The 26,986-nt window shown below is 36.1% G+C and overlaps 1 protein-coding gene across 4 annotated transcripts in view; it reads right to left on the bottom strand.

Moving 5' to 3' along the window:
• Positions 1 to 26,986, bottom strand: part of FBN2 (fibrillin 2) — a 201,232-nt gene that overhangs the window by 150,848 nt on the left and 23,398 nt on the right. For all 4 annotated transcript variants that reach the window (XM_084504020.1, XM_084504022.1, XM_084504021.1 and 1 more), the window contains one exon: positions 8,167 to 8,364. In XM_084504020.1, the coding sequence (XP_084360146.1) occupies positions 8,167 to 8,364 (198 nt within the window). The remainder of the gene's footprint in view (positions 1 to 8,166; positions 8,365 to 26,986) is intronic.

Genomic DNA, 26,986 nt, shown 5'->3' with positions numbered 1-26,986 from the left:
GTTCCTTTCATTGGTCATCACAAAAACCAGATTCTTAGTTTTAAAGGACCCCTACCTTTACACCTGGACTACCCCACTCCCCAATTTTACTAGATATGAAAATTCTTGCAGGACATCCATTTTATAGACAGAAATCAAACTATTAATGTCAATACAAAATAGGTGCTGTTCAACCAGGACAAGTTGTACTGCAAATGATCTGCACAGACTTCATTTATTGAAGTAACAACTTAGGCTAGAATTTCATAGATTTCTTTAGGCTGAACTTTCAACAGTAAATAAATGCTCTTAGAAAATGTATTTGCCATTTTGGCTTTACAGCTTACATTCAGTATTTTCCTGTTGTATTTCAGTATGTGCTGTTTCCCATTCAAATTGTATTTTTTTCTCCACTCTTCATTTGTTTATATATAAAACATTTTACATTTCTGCAAGGTAGTTTTATACAAAACTATCCCAAGAATCTATGTATAAGTGCTAATGGGCTGTGAAAATAATATGGAAGATCACAGCAGCCTGAGGCCTCTATGAAATAACCAGTGCTAAAAGACAGTGGAGCTCTTTGTACTCAAAGAAAGGCAGAACTGGCTCCAGACTAATGCTTGACAGATACGTGAAAATTTAGCTTCTAACTAGCTCTAGCTATTTCAAAATTTCATTAAGCTATGCTATGAGACTTCAGAATTAATCATTTGAACTAATTCCCTCACAGCAAAATTTCACGTGCATCCGAATGTTCATAGAGGAGAGAAGGCTTGCAAATTTTGTTCCAAAGCTTGCAGAACCTCTTTTGTGAAAAAGATTTTAGGTAATCTTCCTTGTTAAACTATTTGCCATTTACAGAAGAGGTAAAAATCAACTGATATTTCTATTTTCTCCACAGAAACGTATTGATAGCAGAATGCAGTATTCTGTTTCAGAGGATGTTCATTATCTGGAAGCTCTCAGGAGATGCTGAAATTACACCTAAATTAGTGGAGTATAGTGATTCCCCAGTTTTTATTACTCCTGGAGTTTGTGCTGTAGATATAGCCTTCACTATAGTGAAGTCCATTCCCAGTCTATTCCCTTGTGTTTTCATTCAAGCAGATATAATCAGAAAGAAGAAAGAAAGAAGGCAACATTTTATTTATTTATTTATTTTAACAACTGGACTTGTTTTTAGGTACATTTGCTGTAAAAGTTTGTATTTTGTTCCTCAGTTGGTGTTGATATAGTTAGCACAGTACAGAGCCCCAACGCAACAGATTAAGGACTACACTGGAGGCATGAACTTTTTTGAAACGTTTTTCTTTCAATTAACTCGTGCTTGGTGCAATCTCGTTTACCCAGAAAGCAAACTTTTCTACTCTGAATTACAGTAATGAATCTGGACGTGATTTAGCAACATCTAGACAGAATATCAGTTTCATTATTTAATCACACCCAGCCCACCCAGTAGCTCTGTTCTGAGTAAAACTAATATGGTGTTTGCCTTTTGACCTTTGAGCCTCAGAATATATTCAAAACATTGGGTATGCCTGTGCCTTCTGTCATTTATTAATGTTTATTTAAATTAATCCAACCATGTCAGCAGATCAGTGGTTAAAAATAACCACTGTTTATCTTTCACAGTTTTGTAAGTCGAAGACGTCAAGTAATAATAAATTAATGGCAGTAACAGCAGAAAATGAATAATTTCCAGAAAAGGTATCACTGAAACCTTAAAGAGAACAACATTTTAAGATTTAGTGATCCCATTTATTTCTTTCAGTATTACTCGTACGGTGTTAAAAGAACAAATAAATATCAAGATTTGCTGAAGTCTGAAAAGCCAGTCCCAATTATGCAACACAGTGTAATGCTTGTCCAGTGATGAAAACACAAATGGTCTCATTGTGTTTGGTGAGATCCTGCAAATCTTGAATCACATCAGCTATCTCACCTTTCTGTGCTAGTATCAAGCTTAACTTGTGAATGGCTTAGTTGTTAACTATTTTAAGTTTTATTTAAGTGCAAAGAGAATGAGTAACTCAACTTCACTGTTAGTCTAATATATATATATAATATATATATACAAAAAAAATATATATATACACAAGTCTGAAGCCTTTTTTTTTTTTTTTTTTTTTTTTTGGTCTATCACCGTCTCATGTTAGTCCATTACTGTTTTAAAACTGAGAAAAGGCAGAAAACAACTTCCTTAAAGGGCACCTTTTATGAACTGCTTCCTAAATGCCATCTGAAGATGTAAGAATACTTTTTTCTCAAAATACAACAAATTCGAGATTAAGCATGTTTTTATTTACTTCGTATATCTCTGACAATTAAGACTAAGCCACACAAGTTTTATCATTATTAACTACATATTCAATCTCACTTTTAAACCCCAGCCATATTGAAACAATAAGCTTTTTGCCATAAACACAAAATTAGATGAGTAACTCTTTAGATGCAGTTCTGTACACAGAAGTTCAAGATTAGGCAGAACATTTCCATGTGTTCATAGACTTGACAACGCCTGGCAAGTGAAAAAAGGGTTCTTTACTTTTGCAGAAACTTTCCTCAGTAAATAGTAACTGCCTGCAGGATTTGAACAAATACTTGTAAACATATACCCAGACAAATTCAGCTTCCCTTCCTTATGAGTGGACTGCTACTCAGAAAATATATGGAATGCTCAGGAAATATAATGCTCAGGAAATATAAATGTTCTCAGTTTTTATACCATACTTCAGGAGAGAGTGCATCTTATTTAAGATAGCAGTAACTACTAATTACTAGTAATTAGTAATTACTAGTACTAATTACTAGTAACTAGTAATTACCCAACTATGCATTTTCTCTTGATTTTTACCTATAAATATGTATGGGGAGTTTTTGTGCAATTAATTTTGCATGTGGGAACCAAAAAGCAAAATAATTGTTAATACATTGGAAAACTGTTAGTTCTTCTTCTACAACGTTCTAATTACCAGAAATACTACAAATTTGAAAACACAACAGAAGTAATACCAAGCTTATTTATTTTTTTTATAATACTAATTTTCATGACAGGAGAATGGGATCTAGGTTGACACTGTTAATACCATTAATAAATCTGACATTAATTCCAAACACTAAGTTATCTAAAAATTACCATCTATCATTCTTGACTGCGAATTTGAAATTTAACTACCTTCTCACTTTCGTACTATGTCAGTGCCTGTAACATTCAGTACACTATATTACTGCTACAGATTTTTTTTTTTTCATATTATCTTGAATAATTATTCTTAACAACACCAGCAACGCTAACAGAAAGAAGAACCTTTGTATTTTCAAAAGCTATTCAGCCATGGACTGTTTTTCTCTCTCCAATGCTAATGCTAATGCTAATGCTAATGCTAATGCTAATAATAATAATAATAATAATAATAATAATAATAATAATAGTAATAAATTAACTGTCAGAAGGCAAAGGGTGTAGCTCAGAAATGGACAGTTGAGGAATGCAGGGAGGAACTGTGAAAATGTCTAAGACAAGTATTCTGCCATTATGCTGTTCCTAAGGCCATGTAGAAGTGGCAATTATGTAGAGTTCCTCTTGCCTGAATTCCCAATTTTTAAGCAATGGCCAAACGGAAACAGCTGAAAAAAAAATGTTTTGTCTTGTTTTGCTTCTTTAATTTCTCATTAGTTGTTTATGGTAATAATATTACCATAATGTTCTATACAAGCACATTACTAAGCAAACATAATCAATCTGGAAAAGCCTTATTCAGTCAGGAAGACTTACACACTAACTTATGTATGGGTAAGACAGAGATGAAATGAACTGACTACAAAGGAAGGCTGCTTTATCACCCAACTTTTCACCTGTTTTTTCCAGCTAAAGAGCTTAAGATACAGTAAGATAGCAACATGCACATCCTGTGAAGAATAGGAACAACTTCATATTTACTAGTCAAATCTTGTCAGAATGATAATTAATGCATACCACAATTATGATATATTTTCCAATACTAAGGCTTGCAAGTAATACCGATTTCAAATCACTCATTAGCTCTCAGGCTGGGCTACCTGCTGATGTGAGCATCCACTTCAAAAAAAAGCCAAACATTTGAACTATTGACTGAGTCAATCTGGTCCAATTGGTGTATGTTGAAGGTACAGTTTTACTAAATAATGAGGGGGTTTGTGTTCCTTTAATGTAAGCCTCTGCAAATCTGATGTTACCAGAACATTAAAAAGGTGACGCAACATTAGTCAGATCAGTATATTTGTTTCTAAAACCCATGATGAAAACATTTATTACCACTCTCATTTAATCTTTCTATTTAGAATCAGAGAATCATTGAATAGAATCACAGAATGGTTTGAGTTGGAAGGGACCTCTGGTTCCATCCAGTTCTAACTCCCCATGCCATGGGCAGGGACACTTCCCACCCACTAGACCAGGTAGCTCAAAGTCCCATCCAACCTGGCCTTAAACATTTTCAGGAATGGGGTATCCACAACTTCTCTGAGCAACATGTTGCAGTGCCTAACCACTCTCAATGTAAAGAATTTCCTCCTTGTTTCTACTGTCTTTTAGTTTAAAGCTCCTTGTCCCTTGTCCACATCCCCTGACAGAGTCCCTCCCCAGCTTTCCCATAGGCCCCGTTTAGGTACTGGAAAGCTGCTATAAGGTCTGCTCACAGCCTTCTCTTCTCCAGGCTGAACAAGACCAACTCCCTGAGCCTGTCTTTGTAGGAGAGGTTCTCCAGCACTCTGATCATGTTTGTGGCCCTCCTCTGGTCTTGCTCTAATAGGCCGTTGTCCTTCTTGTGCTGGGGGCCCCAGAGCAGAATGCAGTGCTCCAGGTGGGGTCTCACAAGAGCAGAGTAGAGGGAGAGAATCATCTCCCTCGCCTTGCTGGCCACGCTTTTGATGCAGCCCAAGATACAGTTGGCTTTCTGGGCTGCAAATACACATTGCTGGCTAACATTTAGCTCATATTAGCCTATATTTAACTAAATGATGCCTCCTCAGATAGCAGAGAACAATTGTTTCCTGAATTGCTAATATTTCACATTTGCTCCATTTTGATCCTTTTATTTTCTTTGTTGCAGTTTACCTCTGCATAACCTTGCCTGTTATCATTATTGAGACTTACATTTATGCATAACTCACAGATCTACCACTCTTTCTCCTACTTTGATTAAATTCTTTGTCTTCCTGTCCAGGCTCCCTTTTAGATTTTCTTAAATAACTGTAGCAAATCCCTGTAGCTTATTTCTCCAGACTACACACCCTAATAAGGAGTTTGGAAAGAAAACAGTCTCTACAATAGCAAGTTTTATGTCCGGTCCCTTCCTGCAGCAGTGTGGAATGATAATTCAGGATGGAGTATATAACATACTACCAGCCTGCAAACATAGAACTTAGGTCAGCAGGGATTACCAGGAGTCAGAGTTTGAAAGAAAAGCTTGGAAGACAACATAATGATTTTGTAGAACAAAGATTTTTTTTTGTCTCTCCTCTCCCACCCAGAAATTTTAACTTTTAATCATCTGTGCCTTACCGCCATCTTGTAACATCATGTACTGACTCCTGCTGACATAAATACAATCAGATCTTCATATACAGAAGTAATATGCCAAAAATGTAGCAAAAATTATGGCTTTTAAAACTTTGTTCATCTATCACATAAAGTAGACTACTACATTGCTTTTATGCTTCCCAGTGGAATTCAGCAATGATGTTAACTGCGTAACTTAAAAATATTTGCCACACACAATAAACTGGCAGAAAAATAAAACACAGTATTGAGGGCAGGGGTGCTAAAGACGTCTCTCACATAATTTAAATTAAGCCCCAGAAGCTATGCCAGGCTCTCTTTGGCCAAGAAGTTTTAAGAGTTCATTATATCTGGCCAATATTTTCATCACACAATGGAGTTTGACTTTGAGATTGCAACCAACATGCACGCCTTCAGTACACTGTTTCTGTTTATGACATTGTTATGAAAAGAATGTCTAAAACATACTAATCATTTCAAGCTGAAGAGTATAGCATAAGCTGTTAAATGCAGACAGAGGCCTATTTATGACATATACAGAGAAATGCAATCAAATGTTTGTCCTCTTTCATTAGTTTGGATGCTTTAAGCAGTGTATGCACAGAAAACAGAAAAGCAAACAATTGCAATGAAGAAAAATTAAAAAATCTATTGTTGCTTGAAACTAATCTAAGTATTTTAGATAAAATAGATGCCTTGGCTAAGACAATGCTGGAGAATTTCCACATAACTAAATTTGAGCTAGTAGCCTCCAATGTAGTTTCAGGTCAACCATAACTCTGTGAGAATGAAAACTAAAGAAGAAAAATCCCCAAATTATGTTATATCTATTTTTTATGTTAAAAGAAATAAAATTTTTAAAGTATCTTCATTTTCTCTCATTTTTTTCAACCCTTACCAAGAACTCTTATGCAGGAGCCCTGAAGTAGAAATCCAGCCAAACAGCTGATCTTACTAAATTTGTGCAGCTTTTAGCCAATGAGCCATGAGGCAGCACAGGGGAAAGGAACACTAAAATTAATGTTTCAATACACAATGGCAGGAGGGGGGTATGGTGGGTAGAGAGCTGAGGGGAAGGGGAAACAGACACTGAAAGATAAGAAATAATGAAATAAGAGTGATAAAAGGACATTATCTACCCTTTCTTGTAGTAGCAAAATTCCAATTTTCCTGAAATCTTTTATACTACCTTGAGCATTAGAATGTGCCTGAATCAGGACGTTTTTCTGAATTTTCTAACAGAAATTCTTGCTAACACGTACACACAAACAAATCCTGGTATTATGTTCTTTTTGCTGTTTTTTAAATAGCAAATTAAAGTAGAATGTATTCTAGCATTACAAGGACTCATCTACATAAATATTTAGAGCAGATAATTCTATTCAACTTCATCACTTTACTAAAAATTATCTCAGCTATACCACAGAAATCTACATATGCATGTAATGCCTGCAGTATCACAGATGTGCTTTCTCACACAGGTTTTTTAAGACATAACATATGGATATACAGAGGCAGACCAGTACACAGACACTTATTGAAATGAGAAAACAAAAAAAAATGTGTCATCCAAAATTATTTGAACCACTGCTGGTTTATTCCCAGACTGAGTAGGGGCTGATTGATTAAACAGGATTTTGTTCTCTTCATTACTTTATTTCTTTATATGAGTTATAATCAGAACTCAGAGAAACCATGTTGATTTACAACATGATATTTCAGCCCTAATGCTAAACTTACTCTGAGCTGTTAATAGACAAAACATTCATAAAAATATCCTGAGGCCTGACAACTGAATCAAGAAACTTATTGCTGGTGTCTTAGGTCCAAATTATACAAAATGGAAATTGATTCTGGTTTCTGCCTGGCTTCCATTGTTCCTTGGAAAGGTTCTAAGACAATTAAATCTATCAACAGACCATGTGCACCAAACTATAACAGAAAAATATTCACTTCAGAAGATCTACTATCCTTTGTTACTGCATTCTTTACACAGTTTGTTCGAAAATGTAACTAAACAGCAAAACAGGTACCTCTTTCAGGTACCTATCTTTCAAGTTTGCCCATTCTTAGACTGCATTTTATGAACCTAGAAATAGAGTACTGCAGCCTTTCCTTACTAGTACTAGAGACCCTCCCTATCTTTCCTTTAGGCACCACATATAATTCCACACAGAGTTATCCAATAGGAGGTTCACCATGTGTTTTATATAAATACTGAGATTAAAAAATGTCTATATAATAACTGCCAATCCCTTTCAAAAAGGAAACTACTCAATAGCAAGAAACAGTCAATTTTTCAGAAGAATGAATGACATACATATTAGTTAAGGGCCAGAACAACACATTCCTGTTACCTAATTGGTGCACTACTGCAGTAGCTGATGGTTGTGCTCAACAGACATTCTGACCTTTTCATGCTCTATATTTACAGCTTCTTGATTGGCACTCATTTTTTCCAGGCATTTGAGATTTGTTCTATAAGTACACTAGCTAAACTCTGGAAGCTGTGAAGCTATCAGAATTTTATCAAAATTGAGGTACAGAACACACAGGGAAAACTGTGATCTTGTTTTAAATGGATGCAATGCATTCCATATGAATATAGTCATACAGTCATGCACAATTTAAACCAGAAGACTTACCTTGACATGCTCCAGTGCGAATATTAGGGATGAAACCACGACGACACGGCTGAGGTTGGGCAGGGCACATTTCACAGGGGTGACCCCATGCACGCCCAATGGTTGCACAACAGAGGGTTTTCGTGCAAACGATTCCAGTTAGCTGGCCCTGACACATCTGGTTGTTAACTTGTGTGAAACATGGGCCTGTTCTGTAATCTGGAAAAGAGGAAAGATCACTGTATTATTATATTAGACTCAATAAAACAGGAATCTGTTTTTAATCCATTAGACACCTGTACTAAGAAAATGGTAGGAGGACTCAGCAATTTAAGTTATTTTAATGCTTACAAAAGTAGCACAACACTTTCCACTGAATGTAATTATTTTTGCAAGATTATCTTATCTTTCAATTCTTTTCCTTCTCACAGATGCAAGTAATGAAAGGTAGCTAGACCCCAAAACTGACCAGTGCATTGACAATGTATCCAGTAAAATCAATAAGAAAGAGTCTTAAAAACAAACACACAAATGAACAAATGAACCAGAGAGCAGATAAAGCAATTAAGGACTGGGAACTGTATATCTTGTTCCTAAGAAAATTCATGATGATTCATGGGAAGGAGATCCAGAACACAAAAGCCACACATTTGTTCACTCCACTTTGATCAGAGCCATGCCTGATACTTTCCACAGAATCCACATTCCTGCTGGAATACTTAGTGCAAAGTAGTGCTACCTACGGAGGACTAATTGGTACACCATTATTTATTTTCAGAGGAGTAACATGAGCCATATGCTCATGTTACATGTGCTGTGTATGTGTTATATTCGGTGCACTTAATACAGCATACAAACTATATGAAAATATATTCCTAGTTGAATTCCCATAAATGGTTAACTTATTAGGGTTCAACCTGTAAAAAGAAAGATTTCTTGACCTTATGAGGCAAGGCAAACGGGGAACAACAATTAGTTCAAATTCCCTAGGAACAAATGAGAAACAGATGGTTGCTCTGCGCCAGATTTCATATCCTTATGGAAACTTTAAGAGGTGGGGCAGGGGGAAAGAAGAAAGTGCAAAGCTTCCACTCAGACTCAGTCACGTGAATAAAGGCATAACAGTGGGGTTGCGGCTGTTCTTATTGTTATCCTGTCCTATTCGCCTATTTTTTTCCTCCTGAAAATAGATTTCAGTGTGTTAATGTGTAAATCACTTAGACCTTCTGCCTTTCACTAGTTTGTAACTGGGCTTACAAGCAAGCTACAAATAGGAAAATTGACGCCTTCTAGAATTTGATACTTTTACCCTGAAGAATAAAAATCAAGGCTTTGACATCTTTACAACAGGAAAAAATGGTCTTCCCAAATGGCTTAATTCCCAAATGAAATGGTCTTCCCAAATGTCCCATTCTCTGGGGACAGCAACAGGACAGGAGGGAACAGCATGGAGCTGGGACAGGGGAGGGTCAGGATGGGGTTTAGAGAAAGGTTCTGCACCCAGAGGGTGGTCAGGCACTGGGACAGGCTCCCCAGTGGTCACGGCACTGAGCCTGCCGGAGTTCAAGAAGCGTTTGGACAACGCTCTTAGACATATGGTCTGATTTTTTGGGTGGTCCTGTGCAAACCCAGGTGTTGAACTCAGTGATCGCTGTGGGTCGCTTGTAACTCAGGAGATTCTATGATTCTGTGATTCTAGCTCAAAGAAAAATAAATGATCTTTTCCCTGTCTTTGAAAAAGCTCATTCAGATATGCATTTGGGAAATACTTCTGCATACAGCTTTTTCAATGCGTTTGAAGCTAATTTCAACAGGACTCTTCACATAAACAAAGTTATGCATGCATGTAAGTATAAATAAGAAAAATGCCTAACAAAACAAGGAGATTAAAAGATCTTAAATACTCTGTAAAGAACGTTAATTTAATGTTTCTTGACTTTCATTGATATATTGTCTTCAGAGTTATGCGTTTGAGCTACCCCTGTGTCCATCAAGCCACCAAAATAGTCCTTTAAATAAAATATTGCATAAGTAAATATCATAAAATATTACAGAAAGAAAATCCTATCCATTAAAAAGATTTTCAGTGATCTTTCATCCAGCATACTGGAAGACAAGCAGCTTCTCAATAGCCTCAGTTTAATTAACTCCAACATCCTGCTAAATCAGAGATAGCTGAACTTCTGACATGAAATACAAACACTGATGTCTGATAGCAGAAGACAGACATCTGCCATCTTCAGCTTGAATTTCATCAAGCAATATATGTGAATGACAAATATTTGAAATACAAATTCCATCTATCAAACATTTAATTCTACAAACTCATTGTAATCTTGGCTGGAATTCAATTTAGGAGTAAGTGTAAGAAAAAGACTCCATCACAGATTATGACTGTATAGCTGTTTCATATAACGTTTACTCAGGTATCACAAAAATTGAGGTAAATATGTGATAGACCACATTTAACCTGCAAATCATCAGCAAAGGTCAGTCTACAATCAGAAGAAAAACAGAACTGTTCAGAATTTAAGAACTGAAATAAATTGAATTAAATCCTAGCCCTGGTTAAAGCAAATGGGAATTTGGCTATTGAATTCAATGACAACACTATTTCATTCTTGGAAAACAAACATTACTGTGCTCTTTAGCAATTGGCTGTATGATAATTTATTGCCTAATATCATCTGTAAAAGCATTCCCTGTATCACACAGAGAAAGTAATGAGCTTTATATGCACAGAAAAAGCTTTTACCACTAAGTGTTCAATGAGCAGACTCCCGTTCTAATGTCAAATAAGTTATATACGCTACTAATATGGTAGTAATACAAATGCTTAACATATTTCAGTCATTTCATTTTCTCATTAATGACTGAAATACAAGTAACAGGCAGATTCTGGGAAAGTTCATGGTCTACTCTAAGTATTGAGAGCTGACTGTTGGTCTGTAACTTGCACATTGCAGAATTTTTGCCCAATAGATGACTACAGTCAGATCAGTCAGAAAGACTGAATCTTTCCTGAAAATTCAGATTGATTTTAGACTCCTCAAGAGTAAGATTTTCAAAAATGTGAAGCTGAAAAAGACTAAAGAGATGTGTGTAAACCTGGAAAAACCATTTACAAGCCACTAGCATAAAATTAAGGGTTTATAATAAAACATAATTATCAAAAGTAAGGTGCCCAGTAGTGCAAGGGACTGCCCAAGTGTGTAGGAAGCATATACTCTGTAAACCTACATATATGTGCCAAAATGTGCCTTAATAAACAGAGAATGCATAAATCCTAATGTTCAAGTTGTATAACCAAGCAAGTTCTATCAGTGTAAATCTGCAGGATGGCATCTAAAAATCTGACTACTAACTTTAGAAGAACAAATGAAACTGTCATTGAACTTCCAAGTAGTTTTACACGTGAAAATAAATTCAACCCAAAATAGTGAGATCCCAAATGATATTTCAAGATAATGACATACAGACAACAGATCCTGAGCTCCTAAGTGAATATGTGGCTTATGTGACATCAGGTACAAAAGCAGTAATCCAGAAGCACACCATTACGAGACAGAAACTGGGAAAGAACACAATAAGTAATCAATAGTAGTTCTTTGCACAGATATGGCAGCTGCATTTCAAAAGGGGTGCTGGAAAACTAGAAATACTATGCAAAGAGTCAGAATAATGTCACATAGTATATTTTTATTTAAGTGAAATAAATATATTAAGATTAGGTGCGAGTCCGACGATAATTTTTAGTTTCAAATGAAGACATGGATTTGATTCACTATTTACTGTGTGATATTCTGTGGTCATTTTTAAACAATCAGACTAGATTTTTTTAATGGTTCATCTGACCTTAAAATCCCTGAGTTTATGAATCAATCATCTTTTCCATATTGTTTTTCTTGTCTTATTATTTGGCATTTCTTCATTTGCTCCTTCCCCAGCATTGCTGCTGGAATAATTTTGCCAGAAAGAACATATGTTAGAACATATGTTACAAATCATTTGTTGCTTAGAAAGGGTAACTGCCTTGGTGAAAGAAAGCGATTTTCAGCACATATGTGTTATGCATTTTTTTAACCTCAGAAAACTGTATTTGTTATGCACCATGACTTGAAGAATGACAACCCTTATCAACAATCAAAACTGTTAATATCATTAAATTTAATAAGAAGCACTTTTTCTTGGCATCAATATATTAAAAAAAATAATTAGAAAAAAAAATCAAAGCAACTGAAAACAACATACTGGACTTCTAAATTTCACTGTACTACAGCACATCTAGTCTCTCGTAGAAATGTGTATTCTGTATTCACACAGACTACATGGGGCAGTTCAACTATCAGGGTTCTTGAGATCTTTTTCATTAGCTTCTTCTGGGAAAAAAAAAAAAAAGTTAATTCTAACTCTAGTTGTAATTTTTAAAAACCTATTTGACAGAGAGACTCCTACAGGAATTAGAAATATAGGAATCCAAGTGTTGGATATGGTCCAATAGTAATTTACTTTGGTTTTCTTCCTGTACCTCTGGCCAGAACCAGATGATTCAGGTGAAGGTGTAAAAAACCTACCGTAAATTGACATGGGATAATCTGCCTACCACATTAAGTTTCCTCCTGGTGCCTAACACCCACTAACTGAAGACTTGAAACACAGCATTTAACACCTACTATTTGTTGTCATTTACAATAAAAAGTTAAAATATTTTGACAAACATATAGGAATTATATTTCTATATGAATTTTGTCATGCTTTTAGCCTCCACAATTTCACATTGTGTTAACTAAAAACTGCTGCCCATGAATTTCTTATGTCTTCTCAGATAACTAAAAGTAAAAAAAGTGACAGAGGGAAAAAGGAAAGGAAAAAGGTATCCAGACATGCTGGAATGTGTGTTGCAAGTTATCTGGAAGAATATGAAAACATTAAGTTTCTTTTCACAGACTGAGATGTTAACTTGAAGCTCCAAAGACCAAAAGATTGTTTACGTGTAAAGCCCAACAGTACTACTGCAGGTGCAGTCAGTTTCTTGCACCTACATAAAGCCCTCCAGAAGGCTGAAAGGACATAGTCTGCAGTATTGGAGCTATATATTATGATAAATCCTGTATTTCATGTCTGAGTGCTAGAAAAATTAGCAGAAAGGAATTGTGAAGTCTCTTTATTTTTATTTAATCAGAACTTCATATAATCGTAACTAGATACGGAAGAATTTTTAACTATAATCTACTTGGAATATTGATACTTCTATGACTAAAAGTACAATACTGGAAACATTAAGCTGTTGATCAGTCTGAATCACAAGAGAAGTGAGTAAAAGATTTGTTATGACGTGTCCCACCCCCATTAATTAAAGAACAAATCCTAGTATCTGGGAAACCTGTTTCACTTCCTCTTAAAGCAATTTTGCCCATCATAAGGACTTTACACTCTTTCACAGGTATGATTTAGCAAATATTAATGAAGAGATCTGAAAATAAATCATCTCAGCCTCCACCACCTCACTTGAAGGCTCAAATATAGTAAGCAGCTTATTATTATTACTGATGCCTCAAAACTCCATTTCATACACCAGCATTGTTAGACAAACAACCTAATGCACAGAAATCTAGAACCCAAATGCTGGAAAGTAGTATCTGCCACTCATAGTTCCACTACCTGGAACTTTATTCTGTTCAAACAGGAAAAATAGCACAGTGGATGTAAGTCCAAAGAATTTTGAGGAGGACATATTAAGTCTACGCTGACAAAGATCTGAAGTCAGTTTTCACCCTGCCAGAGGATGCTCCAACACAAAAGATGCTGAAGGTGCAACTGTCTCTATTGCACCTGTGTTAGGATGCTGTGGCTGATTTCCCCATAAATTCCATGTGATTTTTCAAATAAATATTTTTTTTGAAGCGATGATAATTAAAGGTTTTGATAATTAAAAGTATACTTGAGGTTTATCTTCTTCCAGTATCAAATAAGACAATGTGCAACCCTACTGTGATGTCAGAAAGATCGGCAGAGCAATGTACATCCCATTGTCTCACTCAACCTGCATAAATGACAGTGTTGTCCAGATCCTTGTGCTTCTTAAAAATGGGAGATCAGGACTTTTTCCTTGATTAAATTTTCATCTGAGTATGAAATGGTTGATAATACTCACAGTTGTACTTGTGTTCAGACCACAAATCTGAAATGTATGTATATGCAAATATTATCCTTCTTGTTCAGCTCCACCATCTGCAGTTCATAACTCACAGTATGAAAAAAGACATTTAAACATTACAAAGGTACATATGTTTGTTTTATTAAAGATTATCTAAAATTGATTTTCCTTCAATATTTTAATCATCCTAATATTGAAAATTGATCTTCAGTAATGCTTAGCTGCCAACACCAAGGGTTCACCATAAGGGAGATTTCAAAGGTAACAAGAAGTTAGATGAATTGTTCTGATTCAGACTTGATATAAATAAAAAGCATTTTTTTCAAAGGTGACATCCAACAAGTTGCAGAAAAAAAAAAATGTTGGCTGAAAATGAGAGCTAGTCTCTTGGAAAATGAAAGAGGCTTGGCAAAGCTATTAATTTCTCTTGGAAAAAATAGTCTATGGGCAGTACAGCTATTGAGGCTAAGAAGTTCGCATAAACTTAAGCCTGAATAGTAAAGTCTGAGCCACCTCCTTCCCATTTTTTTAAAGAAGAAAATCTGTATGTCAAGTCCATAATTAAGTTTATGATTTGCATAAATAATGAACACCAAAGTCTTTTAAAAATTTAAATTATGGATAACTCAAAGAAGTTGAGACAAATCCACAGATGGCTCATTAGTGTATGAGACTGGGATTTCTATAACATTTATTTTGATATATAGAAATTAAGAAAAATTGTTTAGTTCAAAAAGTTTTTTAATATTTACATTAAGTGTATTATGAAGGATTTAACATTTTCCTAGAGTTGACAGCTTTCATTTTCAGGTTGAATTCTTGCTACTATTCTAATGGTCCCTCCTCATGACCATTTCTGACCAAGTCCTGTGATGCAGTCCTTTCCATCACCTAAACTCCTGTGACTGATTAGGCAACTTAATATACACATGGCAATTAAAAAGAGAGTGAAGGGCTGATCTAAATGAAAGAGAGAAAGAGAGAAAGAGAGAAAGAAAGAAAGAGAGAAAGAGAAGAGAGAGAGAGAGAGAGAGAGAAGAAGAAAGAGAGAAAGAGAGAAAGAGAGAAGAGAGAAAGGAGAAAGAGAGAAAGAGAGAGAGAGAGAGAGAGAGAGAGAGAGAGAGAGAGAGAAAGAAAGAAAGAAAGAAAGAAAAGAAAGAAAGAAAGAAAGAAGAAAGAAAGAAAGAAAGAAAGAAAGAAAGAAAGAAAGAAAGAAAGAAAGAAGAAAGAAAGAAAGAAAGAAAGAAAGAAAAGAAAGAAAGAAAGAAGGAAGAGAAGAAGGAAGGAAGGAAGGAAGGAAGGAAGGAAGGAAGGAAGGAAGGAAGGAAGGAAGGAAGGAAGGAAGGAAGGAAGGGAAGGAAGGAAGGAAGGAAGGAAGGAAGGAAGGAAGGAAGGAAGGAAGGAAGGATGTTTAAAGCAGCAGTCTATGTCGGCTTTGTAGTTTTTAGCAAAATTCCAGTTTCCACCAGTGCTGCTGTCATGTCCATTCTAAGCACATTCTCATTTTCCTCATGCTGGAACAGAGAAAGCAACTCTTTTCCAAAAACAACATTCCAGGGTTTGCACACCCCTTTTAATATAATTGATATTATGTCAGCTTTAAGTAGACAAAAGATAGAAGAAGTTTTGTAGTATTATCTGCAGATCTTAAAACTTTTTTTTTTTTTTTTTAATTAAAAATAATTCATTTTACACACCTAAACACATTGGAAAGGACAGTAAAGTACTAGATAGTCAACAATACTTCTGAAATAAAGGACAATTTTCTGTAATTAATATGAACATCAAGGAAAATGATTCTAACATTTTAAGATATTAAATATATATATATTTTTTTAAGTACACACAGACAAGAAGCAGAGAACAGAAACACAAAGAAAGAAAGAAAGAATCACAAAAATATTTCGCTTCTGTAAGCAACAAAACTCCATAAATAGTAAAATAATACTGGGAAAACTCATTGGAAGAAACTCTTGCCACTTTCAACTGCATTATTGTGCACTGACTGCTACAAAATTTGAAGTGTAGAATAAAAGCTGGGAAATAAGTATCCCTAGATCTTGGTTCCAGCACAAACTCCAATTTTAGTTTGTTTGGAGCTTCTTGCAGATATATGCATTTCATTATAGTTCCACAAGCCCTGCGACTACACAAAGTTTGCATTCTAATTTGGATATCGGAGTCTTGTGAAATAGCTCCACAAGCAAATACACATGCTGACACACAAGGAAGTATCATCAGTTACTAGATGAACTTAAAGGCCGAATTACCTCTGTGCAAAGTGTGCATCTAAATGAGACATCACAATAATAGTATTTTTTTACAAGTTTCTGCAGTTTGTACTTACTACCCCAGTATTATTATCTTGTTATTTCTTAACTATGCTGAGATGTCCATGAAATTCAAAGTGAAGCAACTTTGTGTATCTTGCCACCTACCACTCTCTCCTCTTTCATTTTTACAGAAATGCCAGTGAATAACATTTTGGTCCACAACCCAGGCTCCTCCAGAACTACCACATGGCAAATTATACACTTGCCCCCAAAGCCACAACCCCCTTCCTTCTAATTTTTAATAGAAGGGAAAACAGAGGCTTTCCTCTCTACCATACAACCTAGGTATGACCAACAAATACTCAAAGACCGGAGTGAAGTGCCTCTGCAAAAGAACTGCAACAAAGCCTGCATCTCCTCTGTTTGTCTCAACATTACAGCCTTTCTAAAGAAATCTCCACAGCAAAGACAATACATCCCTAGGCCAAACTGATTTCCACCTTTAAGATCGTTTCTTTTCTACAAGGAAAATAAAATGTCTTTCACCATATACAGGCAAAATCCTGTGTCAGTTTTGGTAGTTCAGTAAGAAAAAACCCTCACTGGGAGAGCATGCAGTACTTGTAGGTATTGTAGGGATGACATGGGAGTGCAGAAAGATTTTCTCTTATAGCCTGACAGCTGGATGTCTGGTTTTCAATGACACCAAGGAATCTGTTTACTCCCTTTGAAGCTCTGTACCCTGTACAAAACAGATTTTATTCAGACTATTCAGATTTCATTCAGATTATTCAGATTTCATGGACAAGCCAAGCTTTGCTCATATGATGGAAATATATATTAATCATTAAACCTGGGCTCTGGAAATCTGGACAAATGCACATTATATCCGTGAATTCCTTCATAACCCATCAAATAAATAAGTAACCCAACAAATAAGAAGGCAATGCCTTGCCATGTGGCTGCAAAGAAAATAAGCTATGTTTCTGGACCATAATGTTAGAACTTCAATTACATCTTCCACAGTTTTTTTTTTTTTTTCTGTCATACTCTGCTTTCCCCCCATAATTAGTGCTGTTCAGTACAGTTAAAATGCCGAGAACTATTCCCACTAATGAAATTGAGCCAGTTTATACTGGTTAAGACTACCCACATGGAGAAGAATTGGAGAAAAGGTCTCACAGCAAATGCTTAATTATTCTCAGAAACTCTGATCTCATCCTGGTATATTGGGACATTTTTCAGTTAGCCAAGTGTTAAAGAGCAGTCAGGACAATTTAAAGGTGCAAATGTATATTTTTCAGTAGCTGCAAAACTGAAAAGCAGCTAAACACAACTTAAACTTTTGTGGTAGCTGGAGATGGGATCTTTTTTTTTTTTTTTTTTTTTTTCCCCCAACCCTTTGGCAATCTGCGTACTACTCTAGCAGGTCAAAAATAAGAAGGAAGACATAAAAGGAGATGGTGTTTACATGTTAGACCCCAGTTGGCCACAACCCAGAAGCAGAAGGAAGCTGGGCACCACTGTGCACAGTTGAGTCTGCTGAAATCAAGAAAAAGTGGATGACCTGCAGCCCTGTTTTCTTTCCCATTAACTGTAATTCTTCCCAGTAGCCATTTTAAGAAAGTGTTCATATCCAAAACAAAATGAGAAATATATTTAATAAGCAACTTCTGGGTAAATTAAGAAAAACATGCAAAAAGGGTTAGCAGATCAAAAATACTATAGAAACCACAGACATGTGGCTGATTTTTTTTGTTAATTTAATTAAAAAAAAAAAAAAAAGGAAAAATAACTCTTTCATACATGGCTCTTTAAAAAACTCACATTTAGCATGCAAGAAACACGTACCCAGATGAATGTCTACACTATCCTGATACATACTTTGCTTGAGTTGACAATAAACTAAAAATCCAGCCAGGATTTTCTCTGTGAAATGGCATAAGTGTGGTTTCCTCTCCTTTGGATTTCTGGGGTTGGTTCAGCAAACAAACAAACAAACAAACAAACAAAAAACAACCTACTACCACAGATTTCTTCAGCTTATACAATATTTTCAGAGGAACACTATAAATTAGGGTATTTTTTAACAATCAAAAACAGGACAGAATTTAATTCAGAACCATCTCTTTATAAAGAAGCAACTTGCTGCTGTTTCTCATACATTGACCTTCAACTCTGAAGCAAGATAAACCAGATTTCTTTCAGCACTCTAGTATTTTGAAAACCTGGACCCAACCTGCTGTTGATCTGTTACAGCAAACGCTGTGTCTAATAACAGCTGGTATACTCTTCTCCATATATATATATATATATATATATATATATATATTTTTTTTTTTTTTTTTTTTTTTTTTTTTTTACAGCATTTATAGCTTTTTAGACATTGCATAACCAATGCTAATGAACACACACATGGTTGAAAACTTAAAGTGCATCAAATTTAAAGAACATTAAACTTTCATATTTAATTAATTTTATATTGAATAATAGCTTGAAATTAAACATTTTCTAATACATAATTACTGTGTTGCACTGCACCGTCAAAATCATTAGAACTTTAATTCTACAATCCAGTATGCTTTTCACCAGTTACATGAGGCTTACTTTTTGACTGTTTCAAGCTGAGTAACAGAAACACCTTCTAACCTCCACTTTCCAATTTTTTCTAACCTTTCCAGTTTCACGTTTCAGTTCTTACAGACCAGTGCAGTGCTACAGCATTTAGGTAGCAAAACCGGAAACATCTACGCTCATATCCAAACAGTGGCCCTGGATCTGAACTCTGTTCTTAATCAAAACTCCCAGTAGCTTCTCTGGGATTTCTGCCAGACACAGTGCAGGACCGAACCCAAAAAGTGCATTTTCATTGGCGTCAGTAACGTCCTGGGAATGTACAGAGACAGAAGACAGCAGAAGTGGTGGCTGGGACATGCAAACCAGCCTCACCAAGGGAACAGGTTGAGGGTGGCAGGGGAAGTCTGCATGCAAGGACAGTGATGTCATAGCACAGATGGGAGGACTGCACTCTATGTGTTTTATCTGCACCAGAAGTGGAAAGATTGTGCAAAGTTGATTCATCCTTACATTAGATCGGCCAGATTCTAACAGCTCCTATGTCTCTAACACAAAAGTTGTCAAGCAGTTGTTAGCAGAACAGGTGTAGTAAAAAACAAACAAACAAACAAAAACAGAAGGAGAAAATAAAACAATAAAATTGTTTCTGAATACCTGGCATCTGTCTAACTCCAGCCACAGAAATCCATTACAGGCACAGAGTTTTATGTCCTCCATACTGATCCTCCTGGCTCAACATTTATATTTTTTTACTAAACTCCTTTTTTATTAATGAAAACAAATATGACGTTTATACTGAATGACTATGCCTTTTAAGGCAAAAGTAAACAAAACAAAAGAAGCAAGCTCCTCCTTTCTTACTTTTCAAACTCAAGAGAAGCCTCAGGGAGGATCTCATCAAAGTTTGTAAGTACCCGGAGGGAGGCTGCAAAGACGACGGAGCCAGTTGCTTTTCAGAGGTGACAAATGCCAGGGCAAGAAGCAACGGGCACAAACTGGAACACAGGAGGCTCCTCTTGAAACATCAGGAAGCATTTCTGTGCCACGTAGAGGATGGAGCACTGTCACAGTTTGATCGGAGAGATTTTTGAGTGAGGGAGCTCCTTGGAGATCTTCAAAAGCCACCTGAATTTGGTCCAGGGCAACCTATTCTGAATGTTCCTGCTGAAACACTGGGGTTGGAGTAGATGGCCTGCAAAGGTCCCTGCCAACCTGAACCATTCTGTGACTCTGTGAAGTTTTCATGCAAATACTGTTCAGGTTTTACTGAACAATGCATTTATACTTCAATCTTTTACTATTGTTCAGCCGTGGAGCCCCAGGTACAATATTTCAAAATACAGAAAAGAATAATAAAGTCCTCTTCTCACTCCTTCTGAACTTACAGGACTTGTGTGTACACTGAACACGCATATGCATACCCAAAGTTAAAAAACACAGTTCATCAATTGCGTTGTATTATGACCTTGTTCATGGGTTTACAGGAGCGTGCCACATCATTCCATGTGACAGCAGTAATATAAAGTATGTAACCACTTATAGAAAAGCATGTAGAAATATAAACAAATACGTATTTATATTAAAATCATAGAATCATAGAATCATAGAATATCCTGAGTTGGAAGGGACCCTTAAGGATCATCAAGTCCAACTCTTGACACCGCACAGGTCTACCCAAAAGTTCAGACCATGTGACTAAGTGCACAGTCCAATCTCTTCTTAAATTCAGACGAGCTCGGTGCAGTGACCACTTCCCTGGGGAGCCTGTTCCAGTGTGCAACCACCCTCTCTGTGAAGAACCCACTCCTGACGTCAAGCCTAAATTTCCCCTGCCTCAGCTTAACCCCGTTCCCGCGGGTCCTGTCACTGGTGTTAATGGAGAAAATACATATAAAATACACTTTTCACTTATATGCATGTATATATGGTTACAAATACTTAACATTGCTAACTGTACAGCAGGTCACTAAATATTTAGTATATTTTCTTGCACTCTCCTGTCTAAGAATTTGGGAGTAATAGTACATAATCACTGTTATTACTAAGTATATAATTTGTTGTGCCTGACAAATCTAGTGGCCTTCTATGACAGGGTTACATCATTGGTAGATAGGGGAAAAGCAACTGATGTCATCTACCTGGACTTGTAAAAGCATTTGACGCTGTCCCCCATGATGTCCTTATCTCTAAATTGGAGAGACATCGATTTGATGGATGGACGGCTTAGTGGGTAAGGAATTGGCTGGATGGTCACACTCAAAGAATTACAGTCAAAATCTCAATGTCCAGGTGGAGATCAGTGATGAGTGGTGTTCTTCAGGGCTCAGTATTGGGACTGGTGCTGTTTAACAGCTTTATTGGTGGGCAGTGGGATCAAGTGCACCCTTTGCAAGTTCGCTGATGACACTGAGATGTGTGGGAAGGGATGACATGCTGGAGAGAAGGGATTTCATCCAGAGGGACCTGGACAGGCTTGAGAAGTGGGCCTGTGCAAACCTCATGAGATTCAATAAGGCCACATGCAAGGTCCTGCATCTGGACCAGGGCAACCCCCAGCACAAATAGAGGCTGGGTGGAAAATGGATTGAGAGCAGCCCTGAGGGAAAGGACCCGGGGGTGTCGGTTGACAAGCTCAATGTGAGCCAGCAATGCATGTCTGCAGCCCAGAAAGCCAGCCCAGAAAGCCACACTTTTGGTCCAGACCAAGTGCTGCACTTGGTCTGGACCAAAAGCAGCAGGGCCAGCAGGGTGAGGGCGGTGATTCTTTCCCGCTGTTCTGCTCTTGTGACTCCACCTGGAGCACTGTGTTCAGATCTGAGGCCCCCAGCACAAGAAGGACATGGAAATGTTAAAATGAGCCTGGAGAAGGACCATGAAGATGATCAAAGGGCTGAAGCATCTCTATTACGAAGACAGGCTGGGCTGAGAGAGTTGGGGCATGGGGAAGAGAAGGTTCTGAGCAGACCTTATAGTGGCCTTCCAGTACCTAAAGGGAGACCATGGGAAAGCTGGAGAGGGATTCTTTATCAGGGAGCATGGTGATAGGGCAAGGGGCAGCAGTTTTGAACTAAAAGAGGGTAGGTTTAAAGTAGATTTTATGAATAAATTCTTTACTCTGAGGGTGGTGAAGCACTACAGCAGTTTGCCCAGAGAAGCTGTGGATGCCCAACCCCTGGAGGTGTTCAAGGACAGGTTGAATGAGGCTTTGAGCAACCTGGTCTGGTGGGAGTGTTCCTGCCCATGGCATGGGGGGTTGGAACTGCATGGGCTTTAGGGTCCCTTCCAACACAAATCTGTCTATGATTCTACTCGGATTCTTAAACCTTAATGCACCTTCTTATAGTGCAGTGTGAGGGAAGGGTGTGTGAAAAACAACACACAGCTATGTTTTTAAAGCATACATGAAATCTTACGACTATATGACAATATATATTATAATATATTGCATGCACTAAGAGACATGACTTAGTGATAGGACTCAGTAGGTCAGTTCACTGGTTGGACTTGACGATCCTGAAGGTCTTTTCTAACCTATATGGTCCTGTGATTCTAATATATGAAAGCTTCTTTTTTTTTTTTTTTTTTTTTTTTTTTTTTTATAATACTGTTTCTTCTGCTGCTGTATTTCAGAAAGAGGTATGCATCACTTCAGAAATCATGCTTTTCTAATTCAGAACCTTAGATGTTTCCTTATATGAATAAGTAAGCAGAGTAACTTCAGGCATAGGACTGGCAACAGAGACAGGAGGGAATTCTAAAAACATATGCTATAAACCAATAGAATTACACCTGTGAGGCAAAATATTCTGGTACTAACAGAAAGGAATTTTATTGAAATACAATGACACCAGAAGAAAACTACCTTTTTTTTCTTTAAAAACTACTGCTTAGGAAATACAACAAAAGTTCTGAAGTTAGTAAAGTTTTTGTATTACTAATGTGAAGATCTGTAACTTGAATAGCTTTTATACTGTCATACATTGTAAGATATTCATCAAATTACAGTTTTTGTTGTCTGAGGTATGGTAAAAGAAATGAAGTGAAATCATCCTCTAGGCAGAAAAGACCAAAGAACTTGTTATTCATAGGGCCACACTCAAACTGTGTTTTGGATACTTCATCAAGAGGAAATGAAACAACAGCTTTACTTTTTTTATGATGCTGACCCATCTGTGAATAAGCTGATCTCTCACAAAGTTAAAACAGCATGGTTCAAATTCCCAATACTGGTCTATGACTGATAACAGTTGCTCCGGCAACTGTCAGAAATCACAGGTATCACTTACTAAAACATCATCTTCCACCTTGATCAAAATCTTTTCTGTAGGCAAAATATAAGGTTATATCAAAGCAACTTAAGTCTCTTTACAATAATAAAACAGTAATTGATGCTTGCTGAAAGTTCTTCCTTTGTCAGGGTTCTGATGGGCTTAGGGAGTTTTAGGGCTCTACAGCAACACAGCATGGCACAGCACAATCTGCACTACAACAGATAAATGAAAGGGTCTGGAGAAGGGGAATGAGAACAGAAACTTTAATTTGTGTTCTACAAAACTGTAACAAAAGTAAAAATTGTGTGTAATCACCTGAAGCTAAGCTTTTTATCAGAAATGAACTTAGTGATAAACATCTTAACACTAAAATGGAGAGGAAACATCTTTTCTTATATGTGCCTGAATTGTCACATTCGCATTCAGCTGTCAAATGTCTACAGAAATTCTTTATCAAATGAAAGGAAGATAAGATCCTAAATTATACTATCTGAGATTCGGTTTTGTGACACTGATCTCCAACTTTCATTCAGTCAGGGTTTCAAGAAGAATTGTTTATCTGGAAAGAGAATATCTTTCAGTTTCAAATGATATTATTTCTATACTGGAAAATGTCTCCTCTTTTGTTACATTTTATTATTTTCAGATGGTTTTGCTTTAGCTGAGAGGCCTTTCTTAAACTTCCCATTTATTGTAGATACTGCAGATTAAGTTTGCATTATACAAATATTCAGAAGCGATGAAACTTTTTGGGCATCAGGCTGCTTGGTTTGAGGTAGCAGCTACATGATGTCTCAGGTAGTTCAATGTCTACAAAGTCACATTACAGTGTGATCTATCACTTAAAACAGTTGAAATGAGGTAAAAAAAATAACAAGGATTCTCCTTTTGTATTCTTCCAGTATTTTTTGCTGCAAGGCACAAAGGCTGAAAAAAATGTTAAAATACTACTCACATCCAACACATAAAGTAGGTTTTAAATTTTAGACATTAAAAAAAAAAAAAAAAAAGACAAAGACAAAGACAAAAAGACATAGCTCAAGGTTCTGAAGCCATAAAGATTAAATTGAAAATTTAGCTAATATGAAGATCACCTACTGTCAGTCCAAACAAGATGACTGCAGATGCACGGTAACACAGATTCAGGAAATAAGGAATGATACACCCATTCTGATACTACTTTTCAAGTTATATTTCCTTTATAAGGACTATTATTACCCTACTTTTATTTACTTTATATTTAAGATCAGTAACATCTAATCTTACTGATCTCCCTTCTGCTTCTTCTGAAGTTCATCCAAAATCTTTGTTGCACAGCTTTTAACACTTCATTGAGTTGAGCAGCATGTTAAGATTCCAGCCAATACCTTACTACAACTTTTTCAAATGTGCTGATAGACTTTAGAGTGCACAGCACTCCACTGCTGTGAAAGGACAATGTGTTGAAACTTGGCTATGAACTAGCCTTAAGCACTAGTCTTCATTTTCAAGATGCTTTTTTCAATGCCTGTCTGATGCAGATTTTACCCTTTACCTATTCTGTTTTTATTCAGTTCAATTCCTGCCTGTGTTTTCCTTCTACTGTTTTCAACAGCTCATTGCTTCATAACAAATATTTCAACTCCCAATTTAATTATTTCCATTGACTTTTCCTGTGTTGTTCCTTTAGGCTTTTAATCTTTTGAATACTTTGCACATCACTGGCTAATACTTGGCTAATCTAAGGTAGCAATTAAATAGTGAAAAATATTCATATTTAATAATGAAGTGTCATCTAAGAAAATCCTAGCAACAAGTTTCTACAAACTAACCTTCTTAAGAAGACGAAAACGTCACAGATTTCTTCTAGCTTTACTAGACCGTGAATTCAAGTTGTAACTTCATTAGAAACGTATTTACTATTGATAATTAATATTGATAAATTAATATTGCATTTGATTACCTAAATATCAAAAGCAATTAAATCAAATGTAACAAATTCACTAATAGTAATAAATTAAGCTACCTTAGATCTCTGCAAGCACTTTGCTTTCCACTGTATCTAAGGATAGATATGAAATATACAGCTATCTATCATTTCCAAAATTTTAAGTCCTTAAATAAGAAGCTAGAGCAAATAATACCCTACACTCCTTGCATTCAAAACACCCAGAAAATCCAGACCACTATACCTGCACTGGTCTTTCTTGAGGAACTGCAGAGTTAACCAGCCTGAACATTAAGCTACCTAAAAAAGAAAAAAAAAAGAACATCCTCCCAAAGGACTCATGTCAACTTTCTTTCTTGTCAAACATTCATTTTCATCATTTTGATAAAATGGTTGTCAACATGCTTTGTACAACCTTTGCTTGTTTGTTTGGGACATATTCTTTCTCCTTCTCAAATAGTGAACATGACACACAATATTTTTCTTTAACATTTTAAAATAATGATGATTTCTATGACTATATGATTTACTGATAAAATCCTTTTAAGGAACTTTAGCATCAGTATACATATGCAAACTGATTTGTTATTTCTATGTTATTAATTGGTTATATGCTATTATTCCTGTTTCAAAGGTTAGATGACTCAAATATTTTTGAACACCAAAACAAACAAACAAACAAACAAAACACCTTACCAGCTTAAAAAAATTACGTTCCTGAAATCAGGAATCACATGCAAGCATACATAAGCCTTGTCAAAGGCTTATTTACAAACATGTACAGGCTTATTTACAAACCTTGTTTACAAACAAATGTATACAAAAAACACATCAAAAAATTAGGTTTTACTCTAAAGAAAATAACATGTTTCTACTAAAACAAATCTATTGAATTATCCATACATTTTCTATATTGACACAAGGCCACACTAGCTTTATGGCCACACATAAAAATGATGACAAATATTCACTTAGGGCAAAGAGAATCACCTCATGTTGGTGTGGTGAAAGAATGAGAAGGCAGCCTATGATATTTCAGACATAGAAAAAACACTTTAATAGTGTAGCAGAGCAGTCACAGAGCAGTCAACTATTTAATTACATAAATTGAGCAATGCCAAAATAAATGTTCACCAGGCCATTTAGAGTGTGAGAATGTCCTGGTTACAGCAAAACACCGCTGGGGTTCTGGGGACTCTGCAAGTTATGTAAAGAAAACAGGCTCATCTCCACATCATATAGCCTTTAAAATTTGTAAGGCTGAGAAAAATGCCTTTATTTCACTAGAGTAAGAACATTAAGTTTTCTCACAGTTGAAACCTGTTTTTATAGAAGAACTCAGATAACTGATTACCTAGGAGCTATCATGTGATTATAACTGAAATAACAAAGCTTACCTCCCACCTCTTCAAAGACTGATTTTACATACAAACGTATGTCAAATCATGCACACAACACTGTTGCATTAGTAGTTATGACACAATCAGAAATTGAATGCATGACAAACAACTCACAATACCAATGCTTAACATGGTTGGAATGATATAGAATCACAGAATCACAGAATTTCTAGGTTGGAACAGACCTCAAGATCATCGAGTCCAACCTCTGACTCCTAACACTAACAGTCCTCCAC

Source organism: Aythya ferina (assembly GCF_964211825.1).
Source record: "Aythya ferina genome assembly, chromosome: Z".
Lineage (NCBI taxonomy): Eukaryota > Metazoa > Chordata > Aves > Anseriformes > Anatidae > Aythya > Aythya ferina.
This window is presented reverse-complemented; position numbering and strand designations above follow the sequence as displayed.